This window comes from Citrus clementina, unplaced genomic scaffold (assembly GCF_000493195.1).
Source record: "Citrus clementina cultivar Clemenules unplaced genomic scaffold, Citrus_clementina_v1.0 scaffold_9, whole genome shotgun sequence".
Classification (NCBI taxonomy): Eukaryota; Viridiplantae; Streptophyta; class Magnoliopsida; order Sapindales; family Rutaceae; genus Citrus; species Citrus x clementina.
The window spans coordinates 1631899-1649232 of record NW_006261964.1 but is presented as its reverse complement, the minus strand read 5'-3'; the positions used below and the strand labels follow the sequence as shown (position 1 = coordinate 1649232).

The 17334-nt window shown below is 35.7% G+C and overlaps 3 protein-coding genes across 4 annotated transcripts; 2 read left to right on the top strand and 1 right to left on the bottom strand.

The window, feature by feature from the left end:
* The first annotated feature begins 870 nt into the window (after positions 1-870).
* Positions 871-7568, top strand: LOC18032851 (Fanconi anemia group I protein homolog). Of its 2 annotated transcripts, none has more exons than XM_006419468.2 (13): positions 871-2088; positions 2392-2473; positions 2588-2779; positions 2969-3033; positions 3107-3266; positions 3639-3881; positions 3959-4075; positions 4283-4471; positions 4584-4665; positions 4857-5773; positions 5880-6381; positions 6485-6675; positions 6806-7568. In XM_006419468.2, the coding sequence occupies exons 1-13, from the start codon at positions 929-931 to the stop codon at positions 7226-7228; spliced, it is 4323 nt and encodes a 1440-aa protein (XP_006419531.2). In that variant the 5' UTR covers positions 871-928; the 3' UTR covers positions 7229-7568. The 2 variants fall into 2 exon arrangements, with proteins under 2 accessions (XP_006419531.2, XP_024045632.1); XM_024189864.1 differs by having other exon boundaries at positions 6485-6677; positions 6727-7568.
* A 307-nt stretch (positions 7569-7875) lies between these two features.
* On the top strand, positions 7876-10753 carry LOC18032852 (dynein light chain 2, cytoplasmic). Its single transcript, XM_006419467.2, has 3 exons — positions 7876-8327; positions 8433-8538; positions 10381-10753. Exons 1-3 carry the CDS (start codon positions 8160-8162, stop codon positions 10461-10463), a joined length of 357 nt encoding a protein of 118 aa, XP_006419530.1. The 5' UTR covers positions 7876-8159; the 3' UTR covers positions 10464-10753.
* A 3889-nt stretch (positions 10754-14642) lies between these two features.
* On the bottom strand, positions 14643-15556 carry LOC18032855. Its single transcript, XM_006419466.2, has 2 exons — positions 15224-15556; positions 14643-15114 (listed from the first exon to the last, which is right to left on the bottom strand). The coding sequence occupies exons 1-2, from the start codon at positions 15454-15456 to the stop codon at positions 14925-14927; spliced, it is 423 nt and encodes a 140-aa protein (XP_006419529.1). The 5' UTR covers positions 15457-15556; the 3' UTR covers positions 14643-14924.
* Positions 15557-17334: the final 1778 nt, after the last annotated feature.

Below are 17334 nucleotides of genomic sequence, written 5' to 3'. Positions count from 1 at the left end.
GGAATCTTGGAAATTCTTTGATTACCTCCACAATCAAATCCCTGGGAACAGACCCAATGAGAAGCTTTACGGATCCACTCTCGAGATTGCCTCTGTTTCATTTGGATGTGAACGTGGCTTCTTGTTGAAGATTAAGCAAAGTAAATCATCCTAAGATAGAAGAACTGATGACGAGCCTGCTAGCAAGTGCCTGAAAAAGAAAGGCAACTTGGATCAACACTTACTCACACTAAGGGTGCGTTTAGGATTGAAGTGCTGTAATTTTTAAGTTACAGCTGCGGAGGAAAAATAATTGTAAGTATTAAATAAAAATTAGTAATATATAGTAAATATAAATTTTAAATAATAATTTTGATGAAATTATTAAAGATATAATAGATTTTCATTATATAAGTGAAAAATTATATCAATATATCTTAAAAATTACAACAGTTGGTGTTTACTAAACACTTTACTACTGTAGTTTTTAAACTATAACTGTCCAACCTCAATTCCAAACGCACCTTTAAGCATGGACCGATGTCGGTGATGAAAGGCTACACAGTACACACAGCGGGATTGAATACACTTGGTGCCTAAGTGTGCAAAAGCAGAGGCTACTTGTTCAACCTCACCTTCAGCCTTCAGGCATGTTCTGCAGTAGCGTGGGTCCTGTGATTAATGGAAAATTGTAGATTATTATTATTTTTTTTTAAGTTCTGCGAATTACGCATTAGAAAATTTGGCTAAGAAGTTTGATAGCAGGCTGCAGTGTGCCACTTATGGTTGTTGTGTGCGAGTAAAATAGACCAAAGAAAGAGAAAATATAAGTGAAGTTAATTTTATTTATATTTATCATTAAATATAACGCAAAAGATAAGACTACCGAAGGGGTGCCAATAGTCCAACTTCCCTTCCAAAGCGATCAAAAGCCCAAAGCCGCAACTTCATGAGTTACCCAAAATGCCCTGGATGTTCCCCGCGCAAATGTGAACAAAACCAAAATTCCCGCTCTTTAAAGCTTCCAATTATCGAAGAACACACACAAAAGAAATCAACGGCAAAAAAAAAAAAAAAAAAAATCATCGCTATGACCACCGCTGCAGCAGCATCTCCGCCGCTGACTGACGCGGACATAATCCGCCTGGCAGCGCAAAAAAACCACCAAACCGATGTGGTTTCATTGCCTGAATACCTCCTCTCTCCACAATCCCACGAAACCCTGATTTCATTTCTCCACTCTCGCGCGTCTTCTCAGTCACCTTCTCAGGCAATCTCCGAATACACATGTTCTCTTCTCTCTCTAATCTCTCTCTCTCATCACACTCCCTCCCTTTCCTCTCTCTTATCTTCACTTCTTTCAGCTTACACCCACCTCTTCACATCGCTCAAAATCCCACGCGACTCCAATTCTGTCAAAACAATTCGTTTCTTTAACACCCTCTTGAGTGACGTCCCAGTTAACGAAATTAAAATAATTTTAGACTTAATCTTATCGGATATGAAACAAGTTGTGAATTTGGATGATGCCCAGATGCTTGATTTATTGCCCAAGTGCTTTAATTTGCTGAGAGAGAGTGAGAAAGGCGGGGATTATGTGAATTTAGTGTTCGATCGTCTTCTTGATTGCGATTGGTCAAAAGGTTTGTTGCTGAAATTGGTTTCGATTGTGAGGGAATTGGGGTTTTTTGATAAGAGGAGGTGTAGTGAGTTTTTGATGAAGGTGTTTGAGGGAATGAAGATTGTGGACTTGCAAGACTTGCCTACGCTTGTGTACCAGTTGTTAGTTTTGGCATCGAGAGGGTTTAATAAGAGGGAAGTTATTGAAGGGATTGTGGTGTTTTTTGGATCGAAAATGGGTTCGAAAGTTACTTCAATTGTTAGGCAAGTTGAAGGGACTGTGTTGCTTCATGTGAATTTCGCAGTGAAGCAGGATCCTTCATTGGGACAAGAGGTTATGGGGCTTGTGAAGTTGGATCTTCGAGCTTTTAATCATTTTGCAGTTGCTGTGTTGTTGTCGGTTGCAAGGATTAGGAAGTTCAGTGAGAGTGCTATGGGGATTTTGAAAACAGCTCTGCTTACAGCTTATCGAGATTACAAGTTTTCCAAGTATTAAATGCTTCTAAATATTTTCATCCAATTAGATTCAGTTCTGGTTGTAAATTCATGGATCAGTAGTGAAGTACTAGATTTTTGAGGTTTTGATTCTTATTCAATGATTGTTGTATTTGGTTCTGCTGTGCATTTTACATAGGATTTGGAATGTCTTTATGGTGGATCAGTTGGTTGTTAGTCTTGGTTACTTTGATATTATCAGAACATAAAGTCTTTTAGGACTTCAGTCAATGACCTTAATTTCATCTTGTTTGGTACTAATGCCAATTTGTTTGTGACCTATTGATTCTTTTCCAGAGATTGCATGTGGCTACCCAATGATTCCAAGGATGAATTTCTGCAGAGTGTCAAAGTAGTAGAGAAGGCTGTCTTAAGAGCTGTAATATCATTTTACTTTATATCTATCCCCAGCCTGTGCTTACCGCCACATTTATGCACAAAATAAATAGATGTTTTAGATATAAATTAATTGTTGTTTTCATTGGGTCGTTAGGTAAATGAGAGTAACTATGGAAGGGAGCATGTTGTGCCTAGCATTGTTCAGTTTGGTTTTATATTGCTAGAGTCAGTGGAAGAGGGAAGCCTTAAAGAGCACTGTCAATCAAATGGTCTGCTGGGCATTGAAAAGCTTGGTATTCAGATATTGAAAACTCTATTTGAGGTGCATGATATGGCTAGGAGTGAGGTTGGTATAATTGTTGACTGCAGAAGTCTTTCGCTAATTATTGAATAAGGCTGCTGAATCAATTAAATGAATAAAAAAATGGGTTTGATTAGTGGGAAATCAACGTGGCGTGAATTATGACCAGTTTGTAATCATTGTTGTATTGGGTTGTTTTTTGCAGTAAGAATTCATTTAGTTAATGTGCTGCAGATTGTTGAGCAATGCAAATTTCGCGTCCTTTCTTTAAAGCCAGAACAGAGCATGTCAGTCATAAGGTAATTGCATCTTCATTACTTGTTATCTTTCTAGTTGACATGGTTATCAGTGGCATTAATATTTGATTTGCAGACTGATAGGCAATCTGGTTCAAAATTATCCTTACCCGATGTTGGAACATGTTTCTCGTCTGAAGGAATTGTTGGATTATTTCACTTTCATGCATGGCAAGGTTGCCACTTACCTTGTTACTGCACTTTTGCCTCTCATCAATTTCAGCCGTGATCTTCAGGTAAACATTTTCTCGTGTTTGAGGTTATTGATCTATAATGGGGCATCTGAGATTGAATAATCTCTGTTTTCTTGAAGTTTTCAAATCCAGTAACTCATGATTATGAAGATTTATTTTGGATTTGGGGCATCGCTCTTTTTTTCAAATATGAAAGATATTAAAAAAAAATTGTTGCCAACTTAAAATAAAAATTTATGAATGTGTATTTAGGTTTCAAATCCAATAGCCCATGACTGTCAAGATTTATTTTGTATCTTGAGTATCCATTTTTCTAAATAACTTTCGTAATCTAGTTGAATTTTATTAACTTCAAATATTTTGCTTTGGACATTTTTAGCAGTATTTTTCTGCTTGTTTTACTTAATTATGCAGGATTATACCATTTTGGTTGTGCGGAAGGCCATGTTTAGACGAGAAGATGCAGTTCGACATGCAGCAACAAATGCCATTATTGATCTCATAATGGCAGAAAAACAATCCAAGACGGATGGCTCATTGTCTCTTCAAGATTCATCAAGCCAAGCCAGTTGCAGCCAGCAAGAGATACCTCGCAGCACTCACGGGGGTCTCTTTCAAGAGTTGAGTGCCTTGCTGCAGAGATGTCTTTATCAGCAGGTTTTTCTTTGTCAATCATGGATTTCCTTCATTTGTTATTGAGCCATCTTCCTTAAGCTATTGGATTGTGCGTTTAGGCAAAAGTCAAGGAAGTGATGTATCAAGGGCTTGTGAAGCTTGTCTTGGTGGATCCATCAGCTGGTGGGCCCATCTTTGATTTTCTCTTGCCTCATTTCCTCCGTTTTTTCAGGGAGGTAAGTATTTGATGCTTCATGGTACTTCATTTGAAGTTCATGCTCGAACTTCATGCAATAATTTAAGTTCTGTAAAATATTTACATTTTTTTCAATTGTTATGGTAGGAACTCTTATGTCGTATCACTTTGCATGCATCATTCATATTGGTCAACATAGATATAAGTGACCAAATTCAGTATTGATGTTGAAGCACTTGTTTGGCAGGATTCAGATGTTCAGCTTGGGGTCAATCTTTGTATTAAAGTAGAAAATGGAAGAGCTTTTATTGATGAGCCTTTAGATTGTCTTCTGTATTGTGTCTCTTTGATTTTAGTCCTCCAGTCACATGGCAAAAGTCATCCCTCAGACTCTGCACGGACTTGTTTTGGTTTCTCCCTTTCGCAAGACAATGAGGTATTTTTATTTGTACTGCATGAAATAATGCAATTTATGATAATCGGATAATAAAAAGGGAAGAAGGATAATCAGAATTGACTCACTCACATCACAAACATCAAAACTGCAGGAGGGAAAAAATTCATCTGCTGAATCATTTTCGACTGCGTTATTGAAAATCCAGAAGTTCCTAAGAAATGCAAAGTTCGAAGGTTCATAATATTTTCCACCTCTTATATTTTCTGAAATTTCCTTTGTCATGGGAGTCCTTGTTTGTTGGAATGTGAATCACAAAAAGTCCTGTGAAGTTTGTGCATTTTAATATTTCTAGAAGATCTTAATAGGTTTATTGGACCCTGGTCTTAATATTTACTAATTTCTGTTTTTCTTCATGTCAGATCAGACATTCTTGGTCTGGCCCAGGAAGAAGTCTCTACTTCTCTTGCAGAGGAGAAAAGGAAATGCTGTTCTTTGATTTTGCTAGGGATCATTGAAGTGGTATTAAATACTATTGCTAATGAGTTGGAAAAAGCAGCAGATGCAGCTAAGGGTGCTCTTGAAAAGGAACTAATTGAATATATTGTTCTTCATGACGCACTGGAAAAGGATTCAGGTGTGTCGAGACAGAGTAATGCTAGAAAAGTGAATGTCCGGGCTTCTGCTCATGGGACACCAGCCACTATCCCTGATTCATGCAACAGCAACATCACTCAAGAGCGAATTCCTTTTCTGGCAACTTCAAGCATCTTCAAGCTACTGCAAACGGTATTGCAACTATACCATACTGAATGCTCTAACAGTACTGCAACTTCCCAAAAACATAGCCAGTCTTCCTCAGCCGAGACATTAAAACGTTGTTCTAAGATTATTTCTTTTGTCTTGGAAACTACCTTTCATCAAATAAAATCTTCCCCTGTTGTTGGAAAGGAAGATCCATTAAAGACGTTGATTTATGGGGACATGAAGGTTCTGGGTCCTCCGTTGCTGAAATTGATTTTTTTGCTAAAATCTAGGCCAAAGTCTAGAACAGATCAGAAAAGAAAGGAGAGTAAAGTAAGAAAAGATGTCGAAGAACATCTCTGTCTAGCCTTGATTTGCTTGAGAGACCTGATCACAATTAGTTTACAGAATTCACAGTTGACTGGCTTGCTTGAAGATTTGTTGTCAGTTTCCAAACTTGAATATGCTTTGGATTATGAGAGTGATGAGTCCTCCAGGCTTGATGATCTAAATGTAAGAAGCAAAGAATTGTTCATTGAAAAACTTTTGAAGCCACTAATATCAGAGCTCCTTCTACTTTCATTTTTCCGTGAAGTTGAGGTAAATGCATTATTATCTGCTCCATTCCTGCTACGTGCAATTTTTATTTTATCAAGTTTCTGTTCACTAAGCTATATAAGTTTAAGATTGAACTTTTTCCCCCCAGATTCTCTGTGATATCATAGTGATGATTGGCAATGAATTGCCTTGCAAATGGAAGAATTCTCATGGAACCTGGGCCGAGGGTTTCTGCAAAAGCAATAGCATAACGAATGCCAATGTAGTGAAAAGTGTGGTTAAGCTTGCCATTTGCTTAAGTTCACCTCCAAATGATTTATTTGTGGCCCAGTCCTTGGCCCAGGAGCTGTTGAAGGTCACTGGATCAGGAAGCAGCGATTCATTAGAGGTGTCTGAATTATACCCTCTCATAAACCATTCAACGAGTACTGCTATTTTGTCTTGTATACTGCAATTAACTGAAGAAGTTGTAAGTGATATGGATTGGGCCATTAAAAGGGTGAAGACATTCTCTCTAGTTACCCAAAAAGGCATTCATGTCAATCACGACGAAGACCACGTTTCAGGACTAGGATTTGAGGAAAATCTTTACTCAAGGACTGAAGCACTTGTCAAAGTGTTATCTTCTTTTGTTTTGATGAGCCTTAAGGGTAAGCGTGTGGTTTACGCTAGCCAATGAATCTGTTATACTTTCTAAATTATGCGTCGTCTTTTACTTCAAAATATGCATCTTCTTTGCTTTAAAATATGCAGACCCTCAAGCAGAGCATTTTCTCAGATTGGCTACGAGGCTTTACAAGCATTTAGCTCAGATGTCAAAGCTTAGGATAGCCCCCAAAGGTTGCAAGCAGCTTTTACCTAGTCTTGAGTTCCAGAGGCTTGTAGAACTAACTTGCAAGCAGCTCACAGTCCCTCTATACAACTTTGTGGCGGAGATGCAGAGGGTGTGAACTCAGATTCTTTTGAGCATTGTTTCTCTGAATAATATCATATAGAATAATCACTTTACATTTTCTGTATTGCTGGTTAGTTAGTGTTCCTTGTTTACCAGTAGCATTATTGCAAACTTTGCAGGGTCAACTAGAAAATGCTAGTAGTAAAGGTATACTCAACAAGATTAAAAGGGAGAATAAATGCATCCCAGACCTGATCTTCCAGATTGAAGACTATGAAAAATACCTGATCCAGCTCAGCAAGGTGAGCAAAATCAATTTGTTGAGGCATGCCAAGCGTAGCACTTCACGGGATTTCAAAATATTGGACACTGTCGGGGAGGGAGATGCTTCAAACAATGAAGCTAATGATAACGAGGCTGCTGAGGCGGGTGATAATTCAAGTGAGGACTCAAAAGATGATGAAAATGCATCCGAAAGGGTTTTATCTCCTATGGCTGATGACTCCCTGGGTGCCGCAGATTCTGAATCCGATGGCCAAAATGAACATGAAAATGAAAATGCTGCTTTCATCGTGAAAAGATTGAAGAGGAGTAACCAGTAATTTGGTCCAGCACTCTGATGATGAAGTGTAGCCAATGTTTTCTTTCACATCTTTAACTAGGAAGTGGCATATTCTTAATTCTAGTACGAAGTAGCTTAGAACTTTCTGTTTCTTTACTTCTTTTTGCCTTCAATAATTGTATAAGGCCAACAACCCTGAGTAATGGACACTAAAGTGAAAATGGGTAACAACTTTGGGCAACGGACACTCAAAAGTACCAAGAGTGGAAAGAAAGCAAAGAATTGATGCTTCAACCAGAGTAGTTATGGCCTTACAATTTGATGCTTCAAGTTATTAATTCTATCGAAAGAGATACACGGACTTACTAGTTACTACTATAACTGCCAAATTCATATTCTAAAATTGAATTTCAATATAGAGAATGACATTTTTGTCCACTCATAATCTTTATTTTCCACTTAATCTTTTAAAATTTTCAATACTCCATTTATTTAATACACATGATTGAAGGATAAATGTCATAGTTTACCATAAAAATTGATATTAGATTAACGTAATAATATTAATCGATTTATATTTTAAAAGGTTACATTAACTTTTTATGCGTTTAACGTTTTTCTTTAGTATTTTATTTAACATGGGGAACGAAATTGAATATTAAAAAATTTAGAAAAGAAAAGTTTACGAGGGGTAGAAAAGAAGTTTCTAGCTACAGAAGAAACGACGACGTACGGAAAAGTAAACAGTAAAGACTGGTATCCCTCGCAGAAGCACAAGCAGTGACCAAACAGTAAAAGAAAGGAAGAAATAAAAAAGACGACAAGACCTTTGAATCTTTGATAATTGATAGACTCATAGAATCATAGAGAGAGACGTCCCTCCTGTTGCGTATTGCTCAGCTCTTTATTAGCAAAAGCATAAAACAAATAAAAACTGAAAAAAATTTCATTGAGACAAAACAACAAACACCATGAGTGAAGAAACGAAGAAGAGCGTCACTGGAGCTCTGGTCGTGAAACCCAACTCCGACGACCGGAAACCGACTGTGGCAGTGTCCCAATCTGGAAAACGAATCATTATTAAGAGCGCCGACATGAAAGAGGACCTGCAAAAGGAGGCTGTTGATATTGCTATTGCAGTTAGCTTCATTTTCTTAAAGCTTCAATTTCAGTTACTTGATTTTGATTTTTCATTTTGGGTATTTTATTCTTTTGGCTGTTTTGATTTTGATGTTTTTGAGTAGGCATTTGAGAAGAACAGTGTAGAGAAAGATGTAGCTGAGAGGATAAAGAAGGATTTTGATAAGAAGCATGGACCTACTTGGCACTGTATTGTCGGTAGCAATTTTGGTAACCCCATTTACTTCCATTTTTTTTCCTAATTCCTTTCTATTTCATGGGTTCTGTCTTTAGTCTCCAATTTGTTCAGATTTGATGTTATATTTGTTAATTTAGCTTTATATACTATAGTTAAAACGGGATAGATCTAGGCTAACTTTATGCATTTTGCTTGTATTTTTATGCATTGGTTGATTGGGTGAAGTAAAATTTATGACCTTGTATGTGTAGATGTATGACAATTAGGTTTGATGAGATCTTGGGGATTTTTGGGATGAAGCTATAATTACTGGAGATGGATCAAGGTGTTGTGTAATCATGATGGGGATTTTAGGCTATTTAGTTTAGTTGATTGTGAGGCTAATTAACAGCTTGATCCATATGGCATGATATGAATCCGATAATTCGAATTTTTTAATTTCCCAATTACTCCTAAAGTTTGGCTGTGCAAATGATTTTCCTTTCATGGCTGACAGTTGTAAGATCCATATGTGTTCTTGACTAGTAGAATTCTAACTTTGGATGAAGTCTATGTTAATTGAGAATTGTGCCTGCTCTGGGTCTGTTCTTTACATGGAAGTTAAGAACCTGTGATATACTTGTTATGTCGGCACGGATGAATGTACTGGAATTCATAACCCTCCAACATAGTTAATGGGCTCATTAAACTGCTTTTGGGTTAGTTCAACTTGATTCTCTTAAGGATTACAATTAGTTTAGGCTTTCATCTATTTTCTAAAGTACCAACAAAAGTTTATTGGGCAGTTTTCTTGGGAAACATGTTTCTCAGGCATCACATTTCTGTTGTAACCACAAGTTAGAGATCTGCTTGTTACTTCTGGAAAACAAGCACGGAGTTGTTTCTTGAGGCTATATTCATAGTTGGCGTTCTGACTGGCTTGAATTTAATCTGCTTCCAGTTTAGAGTTGCTTACACCCATGAAAGTTAAATTTCTTACATCTATAAGAAAAGCACAATTATGAATATTTAATAGAGTTACACATGTAAAAGCTTTTGCCTACAAAGAATTGGAAAAATAATTTGTTATTGAATGGAAAATTATTTTATCTCATGTGATTTGAAAAAATGGATTAGGTTGGAATAGTCCAAGTCCACAAGACAGTTTGGCCTATAATTTGTCACCTGCTTTTGCCGCTGAACCTAACTTAGGGTAGGTTGAGTGTATCCAAATGTCATTATTCCTCAATTGGACGTATTTTTACTGATCTAACTATTATTCTTTTATTTTTCCTTGTTTCATAAGCTATGAATGTTAAGGGGTACATTCCTTAGAGGGATTATTTAATTGCCGTTGTGAAACTGTATTTAAATGAATTGCTGAGCTAATAAAACATTTGTAAAGGTAGTAAAAGTAACTACTGTTTAGTTTGGACCCATCATTCCCTCCACTTCCATTTAGACAGAATAATACTTTAGGTGAATTTTGGGGGGAAAAAAAAAATTAGGTTAGATTTATCCTGGCATAATGTGTCCAGATGTATAGTGCTTCACCTTGCTTTGTTCAAGCTTGTGCAATGAGTATCCTGCAACCCTCAATTGCCAATGTTCAGCTGCCAGACTTATGGAAAATTACTGACATATGATTCTGTTTGCTGTCCTATGTGCACTATTTATGGCGTTTGATTCTAATTAATTTTGAGTTTGGAGGCATTCACACCTCTTTTTAGCTTGATTCATCTGGGTGATTCATAACTTTAGACTTGCTTAATCCTCCTCCCTCAGTGTTGTTTCTAGTAAGGCACACTCCTTTCGCAAGAACAGAAATTCTTTTTATCTTAACACTCCAATGATAAGGGTTGTACTGAGATTTCTTTAATCTGTTTTCTTTACAGGTTCATATGTGACTCACGAAACAAACCACTTTGTTTATTTCTATTTGGATCAGAAAGCAGTTTTGCTATTCAAATCCGGTTAGCCTAATGTCGAGAAAGATGGTGGATTGTGGTTCGGATGATGAGTTTACGTTCCAAATGCTATAAATATTGTCTGTATGTAGTAATTGAAATCTTTACATGGAGATTCTTGAGCCTAAGTTGTATATTTGAATTCGCTTGGAACTGGTTTGATACTTCAAAATGGATGTGCACTGCAGTTTTTAGTTAATAGTTTTCCTTGTGTATCACATGGTAATTTCTGCGATTTTCTTATTTGTAAGTTGAACTTCGTGGATCATTTTGAAGTCTTGAACTTCTTTTAGCCATCTTATGCCTGGTAAAATTACCATTGCTTCTGTTTGTAGCTGAGAATATGGTAAGTTTTACCATACCCGTACGTTAACGTTTTAAAACACAAGAAACTTATGCTGTTTTGCACTTGTTTCAAACACTGTAGAATGAGAGACAAAAGCCAATCAAAGTGTTTTGGTTATATCGATCGCAGAAGAAACAAAAGTACTTTGGCAAGGTTCAACAGGCTTTGTTGAATTCAACGAATCTCTGCTGCTACGCTTCACTTAAATACAAATTACTTTCGGGGGGTTTGGGGAACTTGTGATAGCTACAGGTACCAGAAGCATTTGATGGGACGTTGTCAGTTTAAAGCCAAGGAAAAACCAGACGCCATTTTACTCTAGTCAGCCTTCCTTGCGGGATATTTCAATTGTTATAAAAGTCCAAACACAATAGGTGGCCGAGCGGTGAGCTGCCGGTTTGAGTACCCATATTGAAATATGGGGACTCAATTCCTCCCTAAATTAAAGAATAATTGAGTGGAGGTTGTAAATTAATCCTAATAGTTAGTTTATTGTAAATATTAGTAGTTGTCTGATACAACTGCCAAGTTTTGATTGTAGAACCTGAAGTTATTTTATATTTTCCATTGCTGACCCCTTAAATTTTCACTAATATCCTATCCTCCATTTTATATGTACTAATGTTTCTACCTAAAAAACGATATTAGGCCCAATAACCCAATTCAGCCCATAAAGGTCAAGTCCGGGATGTGTTACATGCTTCTCAGGGTTTGTACCAGATATTGCCCAATGAAAAACTTGCAAAGCAAATGTGAAATTTAGTCAGACTAGTTATTCGGGGCATTCAGCGACAACACCTTTTATTATAGTCTAAATATAGTAAAATGGTGGCAATAAAATATCATCAACCAATTTTAACAAAACAAATTATTTTATTAAAATAATTTGATTTCTACAAATAAATTATTATTTTAATGCACACCAATTTTGATAAAAATATAATAAATTATTATTTTAAAGCCAACTAAAATGGACATTTTAGGCTTGGCTTGCCCTATAAATAGGTGAGTTAAGGGCATGCAGAAATCAGCAAATAAAGTGTGGAAGAAGCATCAATTGAGAAAATATTTTGAGAGCTTTAAATTCTTAATTTGAGAGTTTGGGTGTATTGGGGTTTTGGGTTGTGAGATAAAATTATTACAATACTTGTAAACTCTACACAATTAGTAAAATATTTCCTTCCTTCTTCTCATGTGGACGTATGCTAAAAACTGAATTACGTAAACTTTTATCTCCTATGTGATATTTATTTCTCAATTTTATTTTAATTGTATATCTGCTTCGCTCATCAATCAATAAACGGTGTTATCAGAACTATTTCCAAGGGGAGCATTCGAAGACCAAGAGTGGACCAATCATGTGGTATTGTACATGTTTAGAAAAGTTCTGTCACCAAGGGGATAAGAGTTTAAGGAATCTGGGTTTTAAGTGAGACCGTTGTGACCTCTCCAATCTTTTCTAAGAATTTTTCTGGTGTGCAATATCATAGCGTTTGTGACTCTTCAAGCCAAGTGAAGATTGCAACAATAACTTATTTAGGCCACATCAACGCCTGAGCATGCCGCCTGAGCAAGCTTTTAGACCTTATTTTTCAAACTACACAACAGGATCAGGTGAATTATAGACCATCTAATCTAAATTTCTATTCAACCCCAATTCTAGAAGAAGCTTATTCTTGTGACACGTGGCTTAGTGAAATTTCCGCTTCAAACAACTAACTATAAACTTTGGGTGTTGCCAATATAAAATTTACGGGTATGATACAAAACTTAGGTTTTCAGCTGAGAGTAGGAAATGTTGTACCGAAAATTATTTTATTGTAGATTACAGCTCAAAAAAGAAAGTTGAATGGAGCCAAAACATCAACGAAAAACTTTTGAATACTAGCGGCGTACAAATTTGTTTTTGTTGGAATATTATGGTATGTACCTCTCAATCGAGAAAAAAGAATAAATATACATTATACATATAATATCAATTCGATGAAAGTAGGTGAATACCTCACGACACTGCATACGAGTTTACACTGTAAAATTTGATTCAACTGATAGGATCTTTAACCAGTGATGCTCAATATAAAAACTACAACCGACTTTTGATTTTAGATTCCAAGTATAAAATTCCAAGTCCTGTAATTAAGAAAAGAATATGTATGGCAACAAAGAAATTGTTCTTGGACACAGGTGGAAAAATGCATTTCATTCCCCCAAAAATGCTGAAAAGCAATAAGGGACCTAACTGCGCCTTTTCCAGAGAGGGGCTTGTGGACTATATAGCAAAGCATAAAAGACGTTTAAGTGGGAAGCCCTATTTATTCCAATTTAGTACGGTCAATCTTTTCTATATTTTATACGTGCTGTGCTTTCTAGGGTTCCAGCTTTGAAAAAATTGCACGAGATGGGCACATAAGAAAAGTTAAAGATCCTTTTGTCCTAATTCTTCACCTCTTTCTTGTGCTTTGAGAAACTCACTATTTTGTGCCTACCCTTACCGGCTTACTCTCTTCTTTTTACCAAATGGATAAAATTTTACTACTGGACAAATGCATGCCATTTCTTCCTCATTACTGCTGCATATCTTTTTAGCCTTTGTTGGGCTGGCATCTTGGAACTTTCTTCCTGTTGCTTGTTTGTATTACTCGCAAGTAATTCCAAATCCCATCATCATCAATATCATGCACATCTTTTCTTAACCTGCCACCATCATGATATAATAACATTTCATAATTGCAAGAGGAGTGTTAGCATTGCCCATGGGAAGTGGGAACCCACTTAAGGCATGTTTTTAATTGTTGTGATTTTGTTTAATTTTAGTAGTACCATAGTTAAAAGTGTGAGATAGACATTCACTTTCATTTGGTGAATTGGTGATTAATATTTACCATCTATTAATTACCAAGTAAATTGAAATATGTAGTGGAATTATTCCATTTGTTACAGCACCTCAAAAACCAAAAACCATAACCATCGTATAAGCACAAACTATCATATAAACACAATTCGATCGCAACCCTAATCCTAATTTAAACAAGATTAAATCACTATGCGACGAGGAGCCCATAAATCCGTAACATATTCACATTTTACTTGGAAGTGGCATGTAAAAGAACCAAATGGTAACAAGCTTTTGGGCTCTTTTTGTGTTGGTATTTTTTGGCAATTGTGCTACCAAAGTGATCAACGCTTACAGCTTAATTGGCCCACGTTTATTGATAAAAATTTGTACGGTACCCACCAAACACTAGGCACCCATCAATTTTTTTTCATGGATGGTTTGAACTTCCATACCAGGACACCACGATATCAAACGAGCCATAGATACTCTCCTGTATAAGAAAGGGATTAGGGTTAGAAGTGTTTGAAAATTACAAAAAGGGCAAAATGTAACGTGTCAGTTCAATTTGTCTTTTTCCAAAATCAGACCCCATCTACCATTCTACCTTTCCAATTTTGTAAATACATTTCATCAAAACTCAGTCTGTCTGTCTTTCTATTTGCTGCAGACAGACAGCAACGCAATGCCACCTTGTGCCTTGTTCACTTGTTCATTTGGGTAAGCAATAAACAGACAAATCGGGGAGGCATTTGATATAATACACAAAACTTAAGATCCCTGCTTATAAAATTGTGAAAATTTGTAAAAGGACAGAAATATTCCCCACTTAATTATCACTCGCCATTGTCCTTCAGTGCGTGAACTAGACATTCCCTTTACGATTCCACTAAAATGCTCACAAGTTCTGATAACAGAACAAGAAGCCCCCACCATTCGCTTTGCTTGTTCCAAGAAAACGATAACTCTCACGAGCCTTAAACTCTTAAATCCCACTACTAAAATCCAGAATAAAACTAAAATATTCAATTACTGAACTAATTAATCACGTTTAATATCATTTAATATAATTTAAATACCGGAAATGCCCTTGAGCCAAAAAAACCCACACACTGACAGCAAATCAAACCAGGGGATCCCATAGTCCCCATAGATACGTGGGGCTTAGAAAGAAGGAAGTTAAAAATGGCTTCTTGGCCGCAAATCCAGAAGCAAAACGACAGCGTACAAGATTGTCATTACAAAATTAGGCTAAGGGTAAAACTGGGATACAATTTTTTTTCCCTTTTAATATCAGTAGACGAAGCCACCAGCTCGGTTTCTTGTTCCTTTACGGTGGCGGGAAGAAGAAGCAGAAGCAGCAGATGAAGTGCTTCTGGGATTCATAGCAGCAAACGAACAGTTCTCTTTCTTTAAGCTCTCTTCTTCGTCCATGAATATTTGCCTGCACCTGCACTCCACGCTACAAAAAGCTCTATCCCCTCTACAAACACATGCATAAAAAATGAAACTTTAACATGAAACACAAACGGCATGCAAAAGCACTTCTGGGTTTTGAAGATCTGAGAAGTTAAAAGCTAAAAATAACTTACTTGTACATGTAAATGTCTTTGCCAGGCAAAAGGGTTTGTTTGCAAAGAAAGCAATGCTGAAGAAAAGTGGGAACTGGGAAAGTTGAGTGAGAATTTGCAGCGTCCGATGATGATGCAGAAGAAAATGAAGGCTTGTTGTTAATAATCATAGTGGCTTTGTTAATAACTTGAGGGCTTTTCTTGTTAAAACCACCATGCTTTTGGTTTTCCAAAACTATACTTAGCCCCACCATATCTCATTCTCTATTTTTCTTCTTCTTCTTCTTTAGAGAAATAATTTTTCTTCCATCTCTCAGTTATGGTTTTGTTGATGGTGGCTGGTTTTGGCTTATGAAAAATTGACAAAATAAATAGAAGACAGAAAGAGAGAGAGAGAGAGGTTATTTGTGAATCGGATTAATAATATCTGGATCCCTTATTTCTTATGTTTTTGAAATAAGGGCATAGTTGGTTCTTTTTTTTTAAATAGATCCCAGACTCCCATTTTATTTTATTTTTAATTATATTGAATTATTATTCAGATTACAACTTATATTATATAAGATTAATATTGTATTTACAATTAAGTAATTATTAAAATTAATTTATATTAAATTTTATATAATATTGGCTAATTTTTATCCTCTATAATATTTAAAAAAAATGTCTATTTTACTCACATTTCGTAAGAAGTAATGGAAAAAAATTTCGTAAGAGAAAAGACAAAAGAAAACAAAAAGAGATAGCATTTATTTTTTTTCAAACTTCATACGTTTATTAGACAACCTTTTAATGTCAAAATAAATAATAAAATTAAGATTAATTTCTTCTATTTTTTCCTATCATTTTCTCTTTCTTCTCTCGTTTTCATTCTTTTCCTCTCGCCCCTCTCTTTTTTTCAAACTTCATTTTCTCTCCCTTCTCTCATTTTCTAATTCTAAATCAATTGATTTTGATTCAAGTTCTCAAACAATATAGCAAGAAAAATCAATAAATAAAATTACACTTGTTTTATGAATGAAGATTGCTTTAGATTTTTTTTTTTTTTTTGTTTTTGAATGGATCGAGTTTGATTGATTTAATTTTATGGAGAAGTTGGAACGTAACTCAAAAATACCCACCCATGCCCATGCATGTGGTCAAAGACAAAGGGTATTTCAAGTCATTTTAATCAGAAAAGGGACCTCTTTCATACAAATGAAAACATTATTATTAATTAAGAAATTGTAAACTTATAGGGGTCTTCCCGTTATTACCCCGATAGGATTGTACTGTGATGGTGGGTCCCGCACAGCTATGAAGAGCAGTAACAAGGACGATTAGCGTAGCGAACGATTTGACTTCTAGTGATTGTTAACTGCCACGTACCCCCTTGCTTTTAGTTTCCATTCCATTTTCTGTTTTTCTTTTTCTTTTTCTTTCTTTTTCTTTTTATTTCTTTTTCTGTTTCTTCCTCTGATTACTGTGTACGTTATTTCTTGAATTTCCAATTTCCCAATTTAATGGTAATGAAGTTATGAATAAACCCAGTTGCACTTTCAAGCGAGTGCCAGACACGGCCTTATTTTTAACTTTTTGCTTGCTTCTTCAGAGTTTGCACGGACATTCCCACTCGTCAAAAATAGCTTAAAATGTGGGGGCTTGTGGTAACGTATTTTTATATATTTCTTGCTTCATTAATTCAAAATAACTTGTATTTATTAAGCCTTAGAGTTAATTAATTGTCAATTATAAATTTAATTTGAATTTTTATCCAAAGAACTTATACGGGTATATTTGTACAAAACCTATCCAATAAAAGTACTTGATGTACGTACCTTATCCACATAACTCCTTGATCTAAGCATTTTATTTCTCAACTGACCGCTAAAATTTGTGTGATTTTTTTATAACAATATTATTTGTAAGAGATAAAATTCTGGGTTAAATGTTAATTAATCTCTTTTGATGTGGAAGCATGAGCATACATTCTTTAAGAAAATAATGTTGGAATTTTTTACTCTGGATTCTCAGTTTAGTTTAGATTCTGCTTCTACTTACAAAAAAAAAAAGAAAAAGAAAAAGAAAGTTTAGATTCTGCTTCTACGTGGAACCAACTGAAATCTTTTAACTAAAGTGATCAGATTAATTAT